The sequence below is a fragment of the Drosophila suzukii genome, chromosome 3, assembly GCF_043229965.1.
Source record: "Drosophila suzukii chromosome 3, CBGP_Dsuzu_IsoJpt1.0, whole genome shotgun sequence".
Classification (NCBI taxonomy): Eukaryota; Metazoa; Arthropoda; class Insecta; order Diptera; family Drosophilidae; genus Drosophila; species Drosophila suzukii.
Window position 1 is genome coordinate 83,832,205 of NC_092082.1, and position 22,134 is coordinate 83,854,338.

At 43.0% G+C, this 22,134-nt stretch overlaps 1 protein-coding gene across 2 annotated transcripts in view; it reads left to right on the forward strand.

Annotated features, from left to right (window-relative positions):
• Nucleotides 1–1,029: 1,029 nt before the first annotated feature.
• tnc (tenectin) overlaps nt 1,030–22,134 on the forward strand; it is a 38,951-nt gene continuing 17,846 nt past the window's right edge. For both annotated transcript variants that reach the window (XM_065865423.2, XM_070995464.1), the window contains exons 1-2: nt 1,030–1,442; nt 17,795–17,901. In XM_065865423.2, the coding sequence (XP_065721495.2) occupies nt 17,808–17,901 (94 nt within the window). In that variant the 5' untranslated portion in view covers nt 1,030–1,442; nt 17,795–17,807. The remainder of the gene's footprint in view (nt 1,443–17,794; nt 17,902–22,134) is intronic.

The following is a 22,134-nucleotide window of genomic DNA, read 5'->3' on the forward strand; positions in this document are numbered from 1 at the left end:
CAACAAAATATGTAGAAACGGGGAGACAAAAGCCAAGTGCGAAATTGCCAACTTGCCGTCCGAGTAATTAAATAATTAATTGAACCGAACAAAGGAATTCGGAATTTTTGGCAAGGCAAAAAGCGAAGAGAGAAGCAATTAGATGGGTTTAATTATAGGAAAGGTCAATACTCAGGCGGGAGTCACGCACTTTTTTTTTGGTTAGGGAATAATAACCATATAGTGTTGGCCAAGAAGAACCGGTTGGCCAAGCAAGCCATATTTGTCGTGTGTTTGCCGCCTTGTTTAATTAGAAGACGACACCTGTACTCTGCATTTCGACTGGGTTCCTTCAGCATCTCTTTTGTTTGTATCTTTTTTTCTGGTTTTTTGGCCCAAACCAAAGCAAACCAAACCGCAAAGAGCCGCTTGATGGCCAACTGACTGACTGAAAGCAGCATCATCCTCTGCAGCATCATCATCATCATTACTACATCATCATTATCATGGTCGTCGTCATCATCTTGGCCAATTCTTCTTCTTCCCCTTTTGGCCATGGCCAAGACCAAGACGGCGACCACGAAGTTGCCAACGAAGACCAAGAACTTGCCGAGTTGAAGAGCGTGTGAGCCGAGTTGAGAGTAGTAGTTTTGCTTTTTGGCCAAAGTTACATGCTCGCTGCGCAGTCGACGTCGCTGCCGGCGTTGGCAAAGCCGGCTTCAAGCAGCGGCCACTGCGCTGCAACAGCGACGCCGGCAGCAGCAGCAGCAGCAGCAGAGCAGCAGCAGCAGCAGCGTAGTGAGATCCAATTGATGAGCAGTTCAGTTTGCTTTTGCTTTTGCTTTGCTCACACAGCATTTGGAGTGTGTTTGTATTTGTAGCTCTGGTGCCGTGTTCTTAGGCGCTCTCTTTTTCGCTCTCTCTTCGCTGCAAGTTGTTGCTGCCCGCGTCGCTGCCGGCGTCGCAGTCGCCAGCCCATACCTTTGATTTTCAAAAATAAAAAAAAAGCCGCGCTACGTAGGCTATATAAATAAGCAGCGAGAAGCTATTGGGTCCGAGTCTCTTTGAATTTTATGAAGCGGTTGTATCTTGGTGGTGCCCCAAGCAGCCGAAACGAACCATCCAACCGCCAACAGAGAACCACCACCTCAGTTGGCCAAAACCATTCTTTTGCCTTTTACCTCTCCAGTGGATTACCTTTGCCCTAAAAAAAAGATATAACCAACGAAAAAATAAGAAACATCAAAAAAACTGTCAAGTGAACACAAATACCGAGTTGAACAAACCCATAAAGTGCGCGAAATGTTGAGCTACGTGTAAAAGCGATTCCAAGGATCCTCTATAACTCTGTGAGATTCCAAATCAAAAGAATCGAGAATCGAGAAAGAAAGTGGCTAGTGATCCCATAGAACACGGAGAGTTCTAAAACGACAAAAATCCGTTCTGTTACTTGAGTGAAAAAGGTGAGTTTCGAGTTGCAGAGAGTCCTTATCACAGGACTTTGTGGTATATTGTGGCATAGAAGATTTTCTAAAAAATATATGATGTGTTAATTAAATGTGCTAAAACCAATTTTTTATTTTAAATAAATCTTTAATATTTAAATTCTAGAAATTCTTTGTATTAAAATGTGGTCAGCTAAAAAAAATGGTTTTACAATTTTTAAATCAGAACTATTTAAATTATTCATTCTTTCTGAATGATATCATTATATATTTGGAGTTCCTTGAAATCTCCTTTTTATTATTTAAGAAAACTCAGGTTTTCAATTTAAATAATTTTTTTAAAAATTTGTTAAACTATTTCAAAGATTTCAATCCACTTTTAAAGTTATTCAAGATCCTTCGACAATTAATTCTGTCTGAGATGACTAACATACAAGTCTTGAGCAAATTAAAAAAATTACTGCGCCAACTTCTATTGCCAATAATAATTCATTTGCGGGCAATTTAAACCGGTGTTATATGCACATGTGTGACGCGTTGCGCAATTGTTTAAAGCCCGATTCAATAATTATTCATTTCCGCGAGACCGAGACATTTTCCCCCATAGGGGGTTCTCACCATCATCATCGATATTGAAAAGTCCCCATTCTGAACTGGGGTGTCAACTCTTTCTAGGGCAAAAACCAGACCTCCCATTAGGGCCATTTTCCCCAAGTGGTGGGCCCAAAGGGAAGGGGTCACTGCATAAGCCGCTTTAATCTCAACGGCTGCCAATTAATACAAATTAATTTGCTTACAACAAAATTAAAGCGAAAGCCAACCAGGCGTTAAAACGGCCTCAAAGTTATTCATTCATAAAAAAAAAGAGCTTCGGCTCGGCTCGACGGCTGCTGGTGCAAATTGCAGCCATTCAGTCGGTGGCTGGCTCATTCATCCACAACTGGCTGCTGGCTGGTGGCTGCTGTTTTCTGGCTGCACCACTGCACCACCGCTCCACTGCACCACTGCACCGCTAACGTAACTGCCACGCGCCGCAACCCAGACTGCCTTTTGGCCTTTTGGTCTCTTGGCCACGACCATTGTGCAAATAGTTTCCGCATGCACAGGCAAAAATGTGCTCTTTAAATATATCATATTTAAAAAATTACATTATGTATGATTTTTAATTTTTAATAACCCTTTGGGAATTTTCCCATAAAAAGAATATCTTAGGTGAATGGAATACTCATTCTGTGCCATACAATTTCTAGATTCTTTTCTAATTGTTTAAGATAAATCACCTAATAATCGATCAAAAAGTTAAGGGGTCTTTAATGTTTTTTTATAAATTATATAAATCTATTTTCTGATATATTGATGATCTTTTCATCTCTAGAACTTTTGTAGAATTTCAAATTCTATGGATAGTTTCATATTTAACTTTCCAACCATTTTCTTCTTAGACTGTTTGGAATGTCATTAATTATTAATAGTTAATTATTGAATTCTTTAGGTTCTGAAAATATTTTCCACGTGCCTTTTACCGTAGTTCATGAAAAGTATGCCCTAGGCTGAAAATTTCCATTTAGCAGCTCTAATTAGAATTTATGCCCACACCAACTGGCGCGGAGCTTTAAATGGCCAGCAGGCCAGCGTCGACATTTGTCAAACTCGTAAAAACTAAAATTGCCCGAATGTAAAAGCTTTTAGTTAGCCATAAATAATACAAACTATGGCTGGAACAACGAGCCCGTTGAGAGAGAACCCATACGAAAAAGCCCCATGAAATGAAAGCCAAAACGATATATTTATAGTAGTTACAAGTGCGCAGGGAGTATGGGTTCCTGGTCTAGGTCCTGGACCTGGTCTGGTCCTGATTCTACTCCCAGTTCCCAGTTTCCAGCTCCCAATTCCCGCTTCCTTTGGCCGGGGGCCCAATAAAAAATGCAAATAAAACGCTGCCGCAATATGTGACCATGCTTTTCCCTTTTTCCCCATTCGAAAAAACAACCAAACGGCTGGCAAACATTTTCAACCTGAAATGACTTTGAGTGTTATTTGGTTTGCCAGAGATTTCATTGGCAGCTGGCCAGAGAGTTTGAGCCTGACATTTGAGGGTTCTGACCATGACTGGACTCTGTGGCATCAGCAGCAGGTGTTTGGTTGTGGCTCCCTTTTTTTCCCCAGCCATGTAAAAGTGTCCCTGTCCCTGTTCTGGTCCTGGAAAATAGTGTGATTTATAGACAAAACTCCCAGGGGGGGGGGGGGGGGGGGGGGGGGAGAAATTTTGACATTGGGTTTTTTGTCTGCAGCGGCGCCAGCAGGAATACAGATTTATTGATGAGCCAACAGGAAACATGGCCAATACGGGTATCGGAAACGGAGTCTAGTTGTATAGTTGTAGTTGCGGCCCTGGCTATTCCGATTTCATTTTGTGGTTTCAGCATTTTTTCTGCAGATTCCATGGCACATCTGCTGCAGCATTTTAATTAAAAATGCCTGAAATGTCTCTCGTGGTAGTGCCAATAATGATGACATAAATGCCTTGACTTAGGGCACTTTAAGTCGTGTGGTTTCGTTGGCTGCGGTTGCGGATTGAATAAAAAAAGCGTAGAACTTCCGTTGCCCCAGGCAAACAAAAAAAGTCGGATAGACATAGAAAGATAGATAGGCTGAAACTTTGCTGGAACTCCATCACTCAGGGGAGCGAATCGCAAAGTTCGACACTTTGTTTTCTGGCCAAGTTTTACGAGCTTATCGCCGGCACACACGGCGTATGCTCAACTCGATCCACCTGAGGGTTTGATGAACTGTAGCAGATCCACCACGACTTTCCATAGTCACTTTCAGTATCGCATTAATTTGATGCCTTTGTCCAAAACGCTTTCTTTGTATATCTTGTTCCGAGTTGGCCAAAAATTATCATCACAATTAAAAGACGGTGTGCAACCAAGTTGCTAAAAACAAAACTTTATTCTTGGCTTCTTGGGCTCTTTAACTTTTATGTTAATTTATTTTAATTTTCGTCTTTTTTCGGAAAGAAAGATTAAAGCAACTGCGGAGGACAGCTCCCTCCGAGATGCGCAGAAAAAAAGTCTTTAAAATATTTAATTGGCTGCCATGAAGCTACTATTTTAAGTTATGATGCGGGCCTCGACACACCTGAGTTCTGACATCAGCATGCCAGAATATTATACAAGATCACAGAGAAAGGAGCCATCGAGAACTTGGAGTCGAGAAGCCGACAAATTACATAATGATAGGCTGGTCCAGGCTAATGTCTCATTGTTGGGCTCCCATTTTGCCGTTAGGCTAAAGACCACCAGAAACCAGATGAAAAAGAAGACGTGACAGGATGATGAGGAGCATCACATCATGCCATCATCACATACCATCCCATCACATCGCATAATTTAATTAGAACCACTGTATGCAAATGATATGCCGCGCTAATTGAGTGAAAAGCTGTGCGAAAGCCTAATGAGCCGAGGCCGGGTCATGCATTTCATCTGGTGTTCAGTATTCAGTATCCAGTATCTAGTATCTACCATCTCGTATCTCGTATCTGGCGGATGCAAGCCACTCCGGTCGTGACTGCCACACTCGGTTATCAGTTAATCCGATTATGGCCCGTGTCTGTGAACCCATCACAAAAACAGGGCCTGTCGATGGCCAATATCATGGGATTTCAGACAGAGTTTATGGCTTTAAAGGTGCTGAAATTATGTCATATGAATTAAGCTCTTCTGGTTCTAATATAAATAAAGAAACTTAAGGTGTCCTAATATGATATAATTAAATTTAATAATATTTTAAGATGTTATACCTCTTTAAACACCTGTTATAGTTTGATTATATCATACTTCTTTTTTAGCTTAAAGACCCCCATAGCTATTTAGTTTTTAAAATTAGACAAATGACAAATGTCTAGCCTAATGGTTTTCACTTTGCCCCTGACGATTCACAAATATATCAATCCATTAGCAGTTTTTGATATATTATCTACCGTCTTGAGATAGCCAAAGATGCATGTTCAAGAGATCGAGACCCAGGCAATCCTAACAAATTAAATTGTGACGCTGGCAGTTTTTTCGCCTATTTTCACCTTGGCCATTTTCTGAGCATTTCGCAGACCCTCGAAGTCTTGAACACTTGAAAATCGAACATCATGCCCCCTCGCAGTGAATTTTTTGTGATTTTAAAGTTTAATTGAGTAAATCGGTTTATGCGAGGCATTAGTTTGTTTGTTCGTCTCTGGGTTTCCATGGGCCCAGCTTGCCGGCAAAGAAAGTAAGCGCAACTAAGCACATTACGACTAAGCGACGACACTTGTCTCGCATTACGCCCAAGTAGCCATGCTAGCCATAGTCATTTGGCCAAATAGCCAAGGTTAAATCGTGGTCTAGAACCGGGGGAACTTGGGGCAAGAACTCCGGGCTGCGGACTTTAAAGTGTGTCGTTTTGGTGGGGCGCGAATTTCTCTAACCCAAATTGTTGTTGCCGTCGGAGACTCGGAAGTTTTCAGAAGTCTGCGGCTGCGATCTGGTTTGCAGCCGATGCTTTCGAGTTCAATAGCCAAAGAAAGTGTCAGACGGTAGAAAGAAAAAGTGTGCGGAACGGAACGGGCGCGACATAGATTTCATTGGCCATTTCTTTGGAGAGAGAGACTAGGCTAATCTGGCGCACCTGGCGTATGCGTAATGCCTGTTATCAGCCATAAAAAATGCTAAAATGCATTTGGCAACTGCCTGTTAATGGGTGTTAATGGAACCAAAGGATGGCTATCCCATTCCGAGGTCCATTAACTCGAAACTCCATTGCTCCATTGCAAGCAAAAAAGCCCTGGCAGGCATTTTGCCATGGCTCTTAGAGCTAGAAAATATAATTTGATTCAATCTCAAATGGCGAGCATAATGGCCAATAAGGCCAGTGGCAAACTAGGGCCCGAAATTCAATGCGGTCAAGGTGTCAACGTGCACGATGTTTGTCTACTGCACAAATTAAATATATATGTTTCGCCGGCCATTATTACTTTATCAACGCAGAAACGGGTCCAAATAAGCATCCAAAATAACAGTTATGGGGCCAGCACAATTAAGCCAACGGTATGAGGGCCCATAGCCAATACCAATAAATTAAACCAATTACCCTAAGGCCAGAAACCAGAAACTGAAAACCAAATAGGCAAATCAAGTTGCCCATTTCTTCTCGAAGATTGAGAAATTCTCTTCTTTATCTTTCTTTTTTTCTAGTGGTGAGAATATATGCGAAAAGTCGTCGCCTGCGTCAGCTTGTTTTTTCGTTTTTTGAATGGCCAAAAGAAATCGACGGGCCAAAAAACTAGTTGTGAGCCCAGCGGGTCCAAAAAATAATAAAAACAAAAAAGAGCGGTGAAGATGTTTCTACGATTCGTGAATGAAATTAATTTCCATTGTATTGGCAAGTAAATAAGTAAGCCATAAAAGAAATACAGTTACGTTTTAAGGCGGCCAAAATATTGCAAATGAAAATGGCTGTGAGAAAGGGGCGATGATATGGAGATTGATCGGACGAATGGTCTATAAAATTGAGCTCATTATGGGCCTATGTGTTGATTTCTTATTGCGGTTCGCATAGAAGCGAACTGAAAATCCATAATGAGCTGGAAGCTTCTCCCGGGTTTTTTTTATTGGCACTTTCAGGCGGCTACATAAATTCCGAATCACCGCCACCAGCTTTCGGTAGAATTTGTGTGTTATTTTGTTTAATCAGCGATCATACAGGAATTTCACTCGGCTTAGTCACATAATAAAGCCCCGCGAATAAATATAAATCAGTTCAATTAAATGTCGCGTGTGTGTGTGTGGGAATAATAAACAGTTTGACCACCCTTTCGATGACGACAGTCTTTATATGCTATATATATATATCTGGTTTTTTTGGCGGGGCTTTCGCGTCTCTCTATCTGCTCAGTGACCCAAATTCATGGTCTTGACTCTTGTTTTCTGCTGATTTACATTCCAACACATACCGATTTCGATCTAATGATCTATCAAAACCTTTGCTAATCGATTGCCTTTCCCCACCTCTCTCTTTGCAGGTATGTAAACTTTATTACCGATGACAGTTCGTACCAGAACTCGAGATCTGAATGGGATGGGTAAAAGGTAATTGAGACGTCAGTCCTCCGTCCGTCTGTCTGTCTGGATGTTCTGGCTCTGGGAAGTATGCAATGATAAATTGGACGGCAAACAAATGGCTGCACTTTTTGTTCAGCTGCGCTGCTTAACTGCTTCAATTTGCATAAATAAATAATTTAGCAGTGCATTCGTTCGGCGCTGAAACAATAAAAGTCAGCAAATTGAGTCGCGAAATGAAGCAGGAATAAAGGAAAGCAGGGAGGACAGAAGTCAGAAGGAAGCTGGGAAGTTCTACATGGGATCTAATTTATGCAGCTGGGGGAAGCAATCAGAGCAACTCCTTTCCAGAGGAGGAGGAGGATGAGGATGGGGATGATGAATCCTGGGTGGCCAAGGTGGTAAGGTGCGTGCCTCGACAACAGACACTAAAGAAGGGGCTTTGAGTCCTCCTGATGACTGATGGGTGGGCACAATATATGTACCCACACACAGCTGCTTTCATCCTTAGACATGGCGCTCATTATTGAAGAGGACCCCAGGTTGACTATCCTATCTGGCATATCCTTGCAAAGGGGAAATTCCGACGCTTCTGCATTGTTGTTTTGCCTTTGCCACTTGACTTCATTGCCTTCAAGTGCCCACATATAGCTCGTTCCTTTTTGCAACCCTATTTCATTTCTTTTTCTTTCATTTTTTTTTGATGCCATTTCAGTCGGCTTTAAGCTTTAGCATCGAAACAATACCGGTGGCTTCTAATTGAAATGCAAAATAAATGTTCTGCCATTTCCGAGTGGACAGGTCAGCGGCTTTTATTGACTGACACTTGCAGTTGGCCAATGCGAAACAATGGCCCTGAAATTGATGGCAAAGTTGAAATTCGTGTTTTATAAATGTCGCTGCATAATTTATGGCGGAGTGGCGGTAGTCGGGAATTTAAAATCCATATATCGAGCAGTCAATTTATTTTCGGTTTATGCAATTATCTAGAACTTCACGGGGTTGAAAGCGCCCGCGAGAGCAAAATCAATTTCCAAGCCAATTTGCAGGCGCTAATAAATTGAGTTAAAAAATTTTCAAAAATAAATTTCTTCTCAGCAAAGGCTCTTTAATTATTTTGGGGTGAAAATAGAGGCTGTTCCTGCTAGCAACACTTGGCAAAAAATAAAAAATATACCTATTCCCATTTATTAGAACAAATTTTATAGAGGTTTTCACGTTGATTTTTCCAATCATGGGGCTAGTTTTCTCCCAGTGCGTCTGGACTTAGATCATTAATCAAGCGAACATAGTACGCTGTGGGCGCTTCTAATTAGGTATACGTGTGCTCGATGGCACAGTCATTCCGAGTCAAGTGTTATGGCAACTATTTATATTTATACGAACATCATAATGCGGAAACTCTTACCCGAAATGCCTCGCAGTGGCGGTCGGTTCTAAGAACCCGCCTCTGTTAATAGGAATAAAAACTGGTTGGGGTTTAATAGCCCCCCACTGGCTTATTCTTCTGCCAGCGTAATAGCCAAGTTGACCAGCCATGAAATTCAATTTCATTTCATCTCTCATTCGGTTATTACTATCTTTTTTTCGTTTTTGTGTTTTTTTTTTTTGAACATTCTTAGAAGTGAGTTTTTACTTTAGTTCTGTAGTTTATGATGTGGAGTGCCAAAGTGTAAAGTGCAGTAACCGTTGTGAAGGGTCTTGTATACTAGAATAAGCCTTTCAGATCTAGATATGCTAGTTAAAGAACCCGAAAAACACAAGCAAATGTTTGCAAAGGCCCACCTGCATAACTTTTACCGACTACCAACGACCACTTTCCACGGCGGTCTTTTAATAGGTTTTAATACCGCTCAGAGAACACTTTCCTTTGTCCAGAGGGGGGGCATTACCAAACAAATAAACTGGACTGGAATGGAATGGCCAGGCCTGGCCAAATAAAAGTGAAATTGCCAAAGTACATTTGTTTTCTCAATGAGCATACCTAGTTGTCTTTTCCTGCCCGTACAAATCTCACGTTCATCTCTTAATGACGGAACATCATTTTAATTATTTGAGTGCACGTGTAGCAATGCCAGCGAAAGAAAGGGCACTTCTATGCATAATTGAGTGGGTCTTTGTCTTTTCTTTAAAATATGATGCTGGCCCAAACTGATAAATCGAATAAATCGTATCTGGCCTGGAGCACCTGTGAAATTGGTTTGTAGGACCCCGAGATCTTCCCGAAATCTCGGCGCCGTTCTCGATGGCTCTCAAGTGGGAATGGGCCGGGAGGAATCGCCTTTTTGGGATGCGCTTTTCGGGATTTATTTGTGTGGAAATGAGCAGCTAACGGTATATGAATCATGACTTTGGCAGGCAGCATGATTTAAAACACTCACTCATATGCGGCGGCGGCGGCATTTGGTTCTTCTAGGATTTGCAGAGGCTTTTTGCAGCTGCACTATGTGTGAGTGCCATGACTTTGGTCTGGTCTTTTGGTCTAGCCTGGTCTGGCCTGGTCTGGCCTGGTCTGGGCCAGGTTAAGACCACAGCGCCTTCCCTCGGCTGTTTGCGCATATTTTAGCACATTTTGCCCTGTCCAAGGCGAAGCTCCAAACTACAAACTCCCAACTCCAAACTCCAAAGCTCCTCGATCGGCATCGCGACGCGACTTTGTAGCGCGTAGGAAAACGTGCGATTTCAAGTTGACAGCACAGCTATGCCATATGCTATATGCTATATGGTGTATGGTGTATGGTGTATGCTATGTGCCTTGAACCCGGCCCATCCTCATCCCCCATCCTCTCTAGCACTCCGCCTGACTCTGTCTGCCTACCTGAAATCAGCTGGAAAAGGCAACGTTTTTCATTTTCTACATTTTAATGCAATTTTTAATTTATTTGTTTTGTCGAGGCAGCGACAGGGACAGCAACTCCAGCTCCAGCTAAAGCTCCATGGCCAGGTCCAACTCTCTATCGGCGGACAACGCATGTATTCCTCATTGATTGGCATTTCCTGGTTGGCAGCATTAGACTGGCCAAGTCAAGTGAATTCCTCGAAGCGGCCAAGACCGAGGCCAAGGATGAGAGTCCAGAACTCCAGACTTGGTTGTTTCTTTTCATTCCGTCTCCACTTTTTTTTTTTTCCTACTCAATGGGGGGGACATACACATATTCGATGCATCCCAAGTTCGCCCTGGGCATTTGTAATTATCCAACAAGCAAGCCAATGAGTCACCTATCGGCATTGGGGGAATGATCGATGCTGACTTGCAGATCGAAATGGGAGTCGAAAAAACAATGACATCACTGGCTGGCGAAATAGAGTCGCATCCGGGCCTTTCCCATAGAGATCCCCTGAATCTCTGAATTTGGCCAGCACTTCACTTGCCAAATTACATGGCCATGAGTAATACATTATTAACGAGTCTCCAGACTCGAATCAAAAGTCGCGCCAAAAAGCTCACGCTCATTGATCCACTTTTCGCAAAATCTACTCCCAAATCACGTAGCTCAACGTTTATTTGGCTAACTGTTTTTGGCCCGGCTCTAAGTATTCAAATTGAATTTGGCATAATTAGAACCAGTTTGTTTTTTGGGATAGAAGGCGTTTATGTCAGGTTAGCTCTTTTGAAAGTCATAACTGCTATCTATTCTATTTTTTTCCAGTTGTAGATCATTGCCTAATAGCGATTTCCTAACAATTTATATCTGAATTTCTTGAATTGAATTTCATTTAAATTCTTCAAGCGTTTTTTGAACACCTTGATTCGAATGTTTCTTTGTTTTATGGCTCAAATTTGCAAATCAATTGTATAACCTAGTCAACTGTCGATTGACACGTGTAGGCGTCGTAAATGCTTGGTTTTTTGGGCCAACTGGAGTCCAGTGGCCAAGTGTCTCAGTAGGTGCTCTCAAATTCATAATCACGTATGGAAAATCGCGCTGAAAAGTGACCCCGAAAGTTGGTGTTGCCCCCAAGCGAAATGCCTAATTGTGATGTTGATTTTAATTAAGGGGAAGCTCATTAGTCAGTGGCCAGCTAGCTGGCTAGAAATCGCATGCAGCTGCATAGTTGCAAATGCAACTGGGGGAAATCAGAACGCTTCTTCGGCAACAAACTTGACCCCAAGAAAAAGAGAAATTTGTGGCAAGCGAAAAAAAATGAGGCTCGAAACAAAATCAGCTCACGATCTTCCACGGTTTCAGTTGGTGTTGCTGCTGGGTCAGTCCACATATGGCTCTTTGCTCTCGGCTACTGGCTACTTGGCTACTTGGCTTCTTGGCTTCTGGTTGCATGCCGCATGCCGCATGCTGCAAGCGGGCACTCGGTAGCCAGCGTCATCAAGATTTGTCACAAATCAAGGCGGGCAGGCAACTAATCCAGTTCAAGTGCTGCCTCCGACACGGCCAAAATGGCAAATTGCCGTCGCGCTGCTGGCGGTGGAAAAGGAGTTACTGTTGCAAGTTGCAACTTGGCGTTGGCGTTCCAGCTCTTAACTCCTCTACACTTGCAAAAAAATGAGGCATACTTTTATTTCCGCAAAAAAAAGCCCACGATTTATCTTTAGCTAACTTTTTCTAATATATAAGGCCTTATGACGCTGGATGATTATATTTATAAATATATTATATTATTAAGTCGGAAATTAAGCCAGGAATAGGGATTCAGTTTTAAGTGAAAAACACTCTTATTTTTACCGGTTATTCAATAGTAGTTTAGACAAACCAAGGCGTACAACAAAATGAATGACTGTTTTGAGCAGCAAACAACCTATACTAACGATCCCAGTCACTTTGGGGAAATTTTTTTTGGCCAAATCTATAAATTTTTAAGGGGTGTTTTTTTGCGAAAAATGGCAAAAATTAAACATTTTTAGGCTTGAATGCCAATGAATTAGAAATTAAGCTACGAGCTCAACGAGGTATGACATTCCTCATTCTGACCATCAGAGGCATTATGCCAGCCAAAACACTGATTTTTTATGGCAAAAAAAGGGATTTAGATTTTAGTCAAAAAAATGTTACATTTTTGGTGGTTTTTCAGTGGTAGTTTAGCCAAATCAAGGCGTACATCAAAAAGAACGACTGTTTTGAGCAGCTAACAATCAATGCTAACCATCCTCATCACTTTTTGGAAAAACAATTTTTTGACCAAATTTCGAATTTTTTAAGGGGTTACATCGTGTTTTTTGGCGGAAAACGGCAAAAATTAAAATTTTCCAGGTTTAACTGCCAATAAATTGGAAATTAAGCTACGAGCTCAACGAGGTATGACATTCCTCATTCTGACCATCAGAGGCATTATGCCAGCCAAAGCACTGATTTTTTATGGCGAAAAAAGGGATTTAGATGTTAGTCAAAAAAATGTCATATTTTTGGTGGTTTTTCAGCCATAGTTTATCCAAATAAAGGCGTACACCAAAAATAACGACTGTTTTGAGCAGCTAACAACTAGTGTTAACCAGTGTCATCGCTTATTGGAAAAATAATTTTTTGGCCAAATTTTGAATTTTTTAAGGGGTTACATCATGTTTTTTTGCAGAAAATGGCAAAAATTAAAATTTTTGAGGTTTGAATGCCAATATATTGGAAATTAAACCACGAGCTCAACGAGGTGTGGCATTCTCCATTCTGAACTTTATTTCCATTATGATAGCCAAAACACTGATATTTTAGCTAATTTTTTTATCCAGGAGAGTCATGTGTGTTTTTAGATTTGTGGTTTCTACAAATAACAATTCTATCTTTGTTAAAAAGAAAACAAATGAATGGTGATTTTATGATTCCGTTTTTAAAAGTGTAGGAGTTGCAATCGGTGGAGTCGTGCTGGGCAGCTTCCGCATGCCGACAAGTGACTCACAAGTCGGTCTCCAAAGAAGCTCGGTTTTGGTTTTGGCGCGTTTGTTTGCTTGGCTGTTTGTTGGCCAGGCCGATGCCACTGCCACTGCCACTCGGCACCGTTATGTTTGCAGATCGTGCGCTTTATTAATCTCGAAACGAGCCAACTCCTTCAATTTGGCCGCTGAAGATGGTGCCGAAAGTGCCACAAGGTCGATCGATGGCTAAGGCCAGGCGCAAATTTGCATGGGGTCGATGATTTGCATCTAACAACCTGGCAATTTGAACCTCATTTCTATCGCCACTATCACACTTTCTGTAATTGTCGCACCAAAATCACCGGACAACGAAATGCCTGATGCAATTGCAAGGTCGCACATTCCTAAAGGCCAACTGCAAATTGGGCTTAAGCCGCAACAATTTGGCCAGCAATTGGCCACAACTATGCGATAGAGTCGATAGAATCCATAGAGCCGATAGGCACACGTGTTAGGGTCCACCAGCAACATCAGCAGCAGCAACAAGATCTGCAACAGCAACATCTGCAACAGCAACATCAGATTTATGAGGATGACGTGCACAACCAAAAGAATAGGTCAGCACACTTGCAAAAAAAAACAGTGAGTTAAAAGAATTTGATTGGGATATAAAGATTTCTAATATGCAGTTCCATTTTTGTTTAGTGTGTAGGTCTCCCATTTTCTTTTGTTATTTAGAACTGAACTTATAAACCTGATTTTGTATAACATATATAATTACTATAAAAAATCTTAAAGGGCCCATTTTGGAGTTTCCTGCATCTTATTGAAAAAGTATAGCATATATTTTATGAAAATAATATTTTTCCCAGTGCATAGAACAAAACTCGCCTCGATGAAATAAAAATAAAATAACAAAAAATGCAATTTGCAATTGCTGCTCCTGCTGGACCGTTAAATGTGTGGCACTGCGGCGATCGCAGAACACAAAACCAAATTAACGCCAAGAATCAGCAATTGCAACTGCAGCAACAGCAACATCCAACAGCAACAGCAATTGCAATTGCAATCGAAGAAGTGTAATGCGATAAGCTTGGTGGAATGGGGATTGGGATTGGGTATTGGGGATCGGAATGGAGGGAACCATCTCCAGATGGACGCGTGAGGTTGGGGTCAAAACTGCGGCATTCTGACGGGACCTGGACTTGGACTTGGTCTTGGAATGGGGATCTCAGGATCAGATCGGATCGGGTTCGCAGCCAAAGTCTGTGTGCTAAATGTCAATTTGATACCGGGCAGCACAGCACACAGCTCACAGCACAGCAGAGAATCCAATTAAAGCTGCAGGCCGCACAGTTGCAGCTTTCAGCTTGCAAATTGCAAATTGCCATCGATCTTCTGGCTGGGATCTAGTCGATGTCGATGGGTCGTCGTTAGATGCGTGCGCCAAAGTGTATTTGTGGGTCATGGTACAAATCTCGTGGAGACACGGGGCATGGGACACAGAACATGGGACACGACAGCCGACACAAGATAGCTCTCTGACAAGAGACACCTTTTGATATGCTAACGAAGGCTTTTCCATTTCCATTTCGTGCCCCGACTGTCAAAATGCTGCCCATGGATGGCTGGGAAATTTTCCCACCCTCCATTGAGAGGCCTTGTCTGCCTTGGTAAAATGTAAATTTTCTTTCTTTCCGCGCTCCGAGTGCCACACATTTATATTAGAGCCTGAGTTCAGCTGCAGCTGGGTTGCAATTTGTGGGGTTACGTGGGCAGGGAGGGGTACGAAGAGATAGAGATGAGAAATGGGGAACGAGAACTGCAACTGCCACTGCCACTGCCACTGCAACTCCACGCATGCGCAAAAGCAACTCTTCCCAGCCTGTCCGCTGGCTACCCTTTGTGGGCATTTCGACCTGGTCTGGCCCACAAAAAGGAGGCGTTCTCCATGCAAATCTATAGATGCACGTACCGCATCTCTTCACGCATCAAGTCTTCGCCTGGACTCCAACCCAAACCTGTAACCTGAAACCTGAATACATTTTTCATAACGCACATGGCCATTCCATTGTTGGTTTGTGGTTCGGATGAAGATGCATTGCTCGCCTTGCCCTTGCCAGTATTTTCCCAAATAAAAAAATATAAAAAAAAATCTTGCAAATTTCCCATGACCGATATACGCCCCTGACCAAGTTGGCCAAGTTAACAAGCGCCTGCCTCGTTTTGGGTAAAAGTTTCTATCTCTTAGCTCTTGGCTTTTGGCCACTTCATTCACAAATTGAATTTGTGTCACACACATGGCCACAACGCCAGCTGCCTGGTGACCACCCCTTTATTTGGTCTTAACCCAAATACTGAAATGCAGCAGCAGAAATGCGAAAGAATAAAAATTGTTTACCATTTAGCCACGGCGGAATAATTACCGCAACAAGTTGCTGTTTGCCAGTTGCTAGTTGCTTGCCAAGCAGCAACATGTTGCTCGTGTGTTGCTAATAGCCTTAGAACAAGTGCCATTTTGGCCGGCAACTAATAGCCAGTTTGTGTCGCTTCCGTTGTCAGTCAGTCGGGCTCAGAATCACAATCCCCACCATAATCATCATTGTCATCATCATCATCATCACCATCATCGTCATCATCATCTTTACCATCGCAGCAGTGTGAGATTATCATTATTGTTATTGTCGCTCGTCATGTCAACTCGTCATCAACAAGCCACGTTCTCCACTCTTCTCTTCTCAAATGAGGATGCCTCAGAATCATCCATAGTATAGTATACAGCATCCCAACTCCATGGAGCAATCTTTCAACCTGACCGAGGCGGCTTCGTGTGTTGCATGCCCCTTGTTATTTTCGCTGTTGCCACGGCACGCAGCAATGCTATTTGCGGCTCCCGGGGAAGCCCCTGCCCCTCCTCTGAATTTTAATGAGCACAATTCGCGCATTTATGATGAGCCCCAGCCTGAGTTGAGCATTAGCCGATTTTTATTTGCCCGTTTCGTTAGCAATCCGCCAGGGGGAAACCGAAACCACTCGGATTTCAATGGAACGGGGAAGCTGGATAAGTAGGCAAGGACCCCCGAAGAAGCGGAACCCAAATACTATCGTATTCCGAGTTAATCTAATCGTAAAGCTTTTTCTATTTTAAGATTAAAGAGGTTTTAAAGTAATAAAGTGATTTCTGATTTATCTTCAAATTCAGAAATACCTTATTAATTTATATTATATACAGTTCCCCTAAATAAATGCCCAGTAAGAATAGAAATTCCTAGTTAAACCCAAAGGTAGTAAAACAGTAATATTATGCTGAAAATCCCTGCCTTAATTTCCACACTCTCCCATTTCCGGCACTTCCCTTGCTGGATTAGGTGGAAGTTTTATTGCTTTATGGAATGTATAAAATTGGATAACATACCACCCAGCCACGCCCCCAAAACACGAGCACTCAGCTTCCACCCCTCACCTTTAGGAAACAAAAAAGAAACCAAGAAACCTTAGGGGGAGCAACCCCTCGATGGAATCACGTGTTGCATCTCCTGGGACTTGATTAAAGTAACATAAAGCAAATAAAAGCCGACAAGCAAACTGGGCTAATAAATGAAAATATGAAGCGTATGTGTTGCCGGCCATTCGATGCCATTATAGAGGGCGACAATAAAATAAACCTATATGGTAGACACTATCCCTAGTTGGCCAGTTGTCAACCGATAAGCCGTGATATGTGGCGGTTGCCGCCTGCTAATTATAACGATGGGATATGGTATCACCGGATGACCAGGGGGTAAAAATCAAATCAAATACAGGAAAGTTCGGGGGTTTTGTTGTCCAATTTCTGGAAGTTTTCTTTAGCGTGCGCCTGACATTTTCAATCAGCAGGCGAATAGCTTGGCAGGATACAAGATATTCGAGATACAGATATAAGAACCAACGATTTCTGACCTTCGGAAAAAAAAAATAAAGAGGCGGAAGTTGCCGGAGGGTTGAGTTGAGTTGGCGGGACAGCGGGCATGTCAGGGAAAATTGCACATCTGTCAAATCGGCAAACAAGTGATTTCCGCAAACAATTGAAGAAAAACAGCCAGTCAGGACATTTCGAGTAGGGGTGCCAGTGGTGCTAGTGGTGGTTTTGGTATTTTGGTGGCTCACATGTCAACTCTCCCACCCGCCCCGAAATTTCAGCTTCCTTTCAGCTGTTTGTGCACGTAAATTGCTTTTGTGAGGCCATTGAGAATTTTGAAAACCAACAAAAAATCTAGGCAAAAGAAAAGGAATCCTGGCGGCATGCGCCTTGTCATGCTTTTTTAATGAAGTGCCAGTCGTTTAAGGAACATATTGCCGCCCGATTTGATTGTTATTTAAGGGTTAAACGGGCTGTCCGCAAGAATGTCTTATTTACCCCTACCCTTTGTCCTTTTCCTCTTTTTTTTTCCTATCACGTACTAAACTCACGTATCCCTTAACCTTTGCCATTGCAGTTACAACCGCAAGATGACAAGAAGACGTTCGAGTCCGCCGGGACTCGAGGAGCTGCTATATCTGGCTCTGGTCCTTCTAGCCATGGTTCTGATACCCACACAAGCCGGTAAGTGGTTTATTATGTCAACATAAATTATGTTTATCCTGGAATATTAGTACTTAGTACTGAGTACCGAGTGGGCAGTACTTTGCCTGCAATCCGCCCATCTGTCCTATCTATTTTGATTATATTGCCATAAATCCATGGCGAATCCTTGGATTTTCGCACTAATTAGAGCCATTGTGGCAAATTGCCATCAGCTGGCAACAGCTGCCGTTTTCACTTGTCCAGGGTCAGGGGTCAACCACCAACCCACCCACTGACCATCGGAAAGATCCAAGCCCAAAAGTCTGTTGCATTTCGGGGTCGAAAATCTAATTAGGAACGGCTCTTCGGGGGTGTCCCAAATACAATTGTGTTTAATTGAAATCGACTGAGGAGAGGCCGTTCATAATTAAAAGCAAGTGCTAATGGCCTGGACCATCATTACCCGTCAACTGGCCCATCTGCATCGACCTCATCTGCCCAAAAAAAACCCCGAGAAATGTGTTAACTTTCACATTTACCCCGGCAATAAAAGGCTATGCAACGGTGTCTTCCTGGTTCTTGGGCGTGTTCAATTTAACGACTTGTTTAAACAGAACTTAGAGTCAAATAAACCCAAAAAAAAAAAAAAATAGGAGAGGAGAAGAGAATAGAATATCGGTCAACGAATGCCAAACCCGAAACGTAGTTACTGCCACTCGAGGGTACCCACCAATCATCCGGTCCATAACCGGAGAAGGCCCAGAGCCAGAGCCATTGTTTAATGGGCTTTAGCCATGGCTTTCAATAAACAGGCAATACTCCGGGTTTCCTCTCTGCAAACTGACGACTGGCCGAACTGACTGACTGACTGATTTGGCCCAGTCAAAACGATAGGCGACAATAGTCAGCTCGTTGACCCACATTCCGTGGGTACTGGGTACTGGTACTCCACAGTCGCAGCTCCACGATGCATTCGGCATTCGGCGTTCAGCATTCAGAATTCTTGGAATTTTCATTAACACATGTCCGAACCGCCGAGGTGCATATGGAAATGGATCTCTGACAAAGAGGGAAATAAAGTGGAAAAGAATTTCGTTGGGTTTTTTGTGAATGGGCGAGGAACCGGGGAACGTGGAACGAAGTGGAAAGCTGTGGAGAACCCATGGTGTTTTAAACATAGATTGCCCCGCCAGGGTTTCTCACCTACTTATTGATTATTACACACAGTCACAAATCGGTAACACTAACAAGCCGGGCCAACAAAACGGCCTAATGGACTCGTACTCGGACTCGGATGCTCGGGTGCGGACTCTTTGGGTTTGATGAACTCCGTGGTGTGAGTAGAGTTTCCCAGCAGGGTCTGGTAATTGAATTGTTCCATTATAAATATGAGCATGACTCAACAAGATACATATTTCCTAAGTTCTAACTCCGCCGCCGACAGCTGCGAGCCATAAATCAATGGGACTAGCGCAAATGTCAGATGGTATCCAATCCAATATGCGATATGTGATACTGTACATGGAGTATCTATCTAACTGCCCGTTGAGATACACATACTTCACAACAAGTGGCATTTGCGTCATAACAAAAGATCTGCCCATCGATCCATGCCAATTGTTTGCGCAGCCATCAAGCCACATATCGAAATCGTTGAGAAGCCGAAGCAAACTTATCTTATGCAATTTCAATTTGGCCATCAAGTTGGAGCCTTAATTCAAGCTCAAGGTCGATAAAAACGATCGACTGAGCGATCTTCCCAACCGGTAGCCGCCACACATTATCATTATTTTATTTTTATAAGCCACGAAGCGAAGACGGGATGGCAATTTCAATTTGGCTCTGGCTTTTTTGCTCGATGGGGCGTTTTCATCAATCAACTTCGAACGTGAGTTCGTTTCTTTTTTTTTCTCATGCTTATTAAAGAATCTTCTGATGGGGGGGAAAAAAGAACACCTGCTCTTGGCGTCTTTAGATTTCCAGAACTTGTGATCTTCTAGATTCTCCTTCTCCTTTCCCTGGGCAATTGACACCTACGCGATGATGGTCACTGAACCTTGGCCATCCTCCAGCTTTCAACCAGCTATCCGATTTCGCCACTCAAATATATTTTATGTGGCCCATTGCCAGTTTTTTGTGATTTCTTAATTTATAACCAATTACAAAGGCATTAGTGCGCCGCACGAAGATCTTCAATACTTTTGTTTATTGCGCATATAAATCGCCGCTTTACGGGCCCCAACTTTATGGCTGTTTTGCGGAAGCATCTAACTTTTCATGGAGAGCCCTGATGCGATGATGCTCGCCAAGATGATGTGCCTAATTAGCTTGTATTAGCCGGGGCCATCAGAACTTCTAGATGGCTAGCTGGCTAGCCAGGCTCCAAGAAACGGGGATCAGGTACTGGTAACTGGTAACTGGTACCTGGTTCATCATTATGGTTTCATATTAATTGCACGACCCGCTGATGTCATCAGCAGCATCGTCATCATCATCAGGCCCTCGAGCATAAGCGTTAATCAAGATCCAGTCATCGGCTTAGCCACGCGCATATAATTAACATTTCTGCCACGGACCATGGACCGTGGACCACGGACCGTGTACCAGGTTCAATGTCAAGTGGAAAGGCGGATCCAGCCGGCTTATCGGTCTTATCGTGTTGATAGCACCTCATGGTATACCATATACCATACCATACTCCATGCCAACGGTGTACCCACAGTTCTTCTTCCTACTCCACCTCCTCGTAAATATTTCATATATGCAAACACCCCGTAGGCCATCTCCAACTCCCTCCCATTCCACACAATGTCCAAGTCCAAGCTGTTTGCTATTTGCCCAGCAAACAAAAAACCGGCCAAAGTCGCTGACCATTGACCGATATGGCTATGATGGCGATGACGGCGATGCCGAAGATGTGTTGGCTGCGTGGCTGTGGAATTTCGTAGCCACTTAGAGAACAAGTACGCAAGCCGGAGATCACGAACTTGCGGGCCAACCCGCACGAACCCCAAGAACGGGTCTGTCTGGGATTTGGGATATGGGATCCCCAATAGCCAATACCCAATCCTCGATCTCAAGACTACCGTCGACAGCCAAACGTGAGATTCGCCAATGGGGGGCGGAGAAACTTTCGACAGTGACACAATTAGAGGCTCCCGCCCATGGACTCCCCAACTTCATTCGGCTCTTCTCCATAAATTAGCATTTATATTTATGCTAAGCGCCCCAGACGACTTTCCTTTCATTTCATTTTGCTTTGCTTGGAACACCAACGTAGAACCTCCCCCAGATGTCAAACTATTTGTCAAAATCGCAGGCGGTGTAAAACCAAATCTAAGCTGTGATGGATGCGGTGCACTGAAAAACAAATAATTTAAGACCAACATAGACTTCCATCTTAACTGGTTCTTAACTGTTTAACAAATGATTTGCTCTAATTCACTTTAGTATCTTTAAAAAACATAATAGATTCTAAAAAAATTTACTTTATTTGTTCCGTACCGTAATGGATAACATCATATATCATATATGCTATCATTATTTTAATCAGATTCCTCCGAACCTCAACTTTTCTCTCTGTGTGCCTGCCAAGTCGGTCTCCGAGTTGATATGATAAATTGACCATGGGCTCGAGACACTCATAAAAGACGCATTTGTACGGCTTAAATGCCCGAACACAGAGCCACTTAGTTAGCGCTGATCCGACCCACGCAATTCCCGCATATTTTTGAGGGGGCGAGGGCAATGACCAGGCCGCCAAAGGGTTCCAAAGAGCTCCAAACTCCAAGTTCCATGTTGCGAGTGCTTCGCCGCTGCACTTGATTCTCCAATTAAATGGCCAGAAGTCGAGAAGAGCACCGTGTGAACCAGAATCGGAGGCGGAAACTTGGAAGCTCGGAAACTTGAAAACTCGGAAACTTGGAAGGCAGTCGGCAGTCAGCTGAATGGCAGGCAGGCAGCTCTTTCTGATTTTATCAGCAGTAAATTCCCGACTTCCTGCGACAAGGTCGGGGGCTAATTTCATTTAAGTAAATAGGCTTGCGGTTAACTGCCGGCAATTTGAAGTGTAACGGTAACGTTTCCAGATCGTAATCCCCATCGAAAAAGCAAAAACCGAAACCCAAACCCCAAACCCCAAACCAAATGGAATTACAATTGCAATTACACAATTTGGCTATTAACGCCTCGACTCGGGGAGTCGGAGTATCTGAATGCCCCTTTCACCTTGACAATGAAATGGTTTCCAATGATTGCTGTAATTTCTATTTG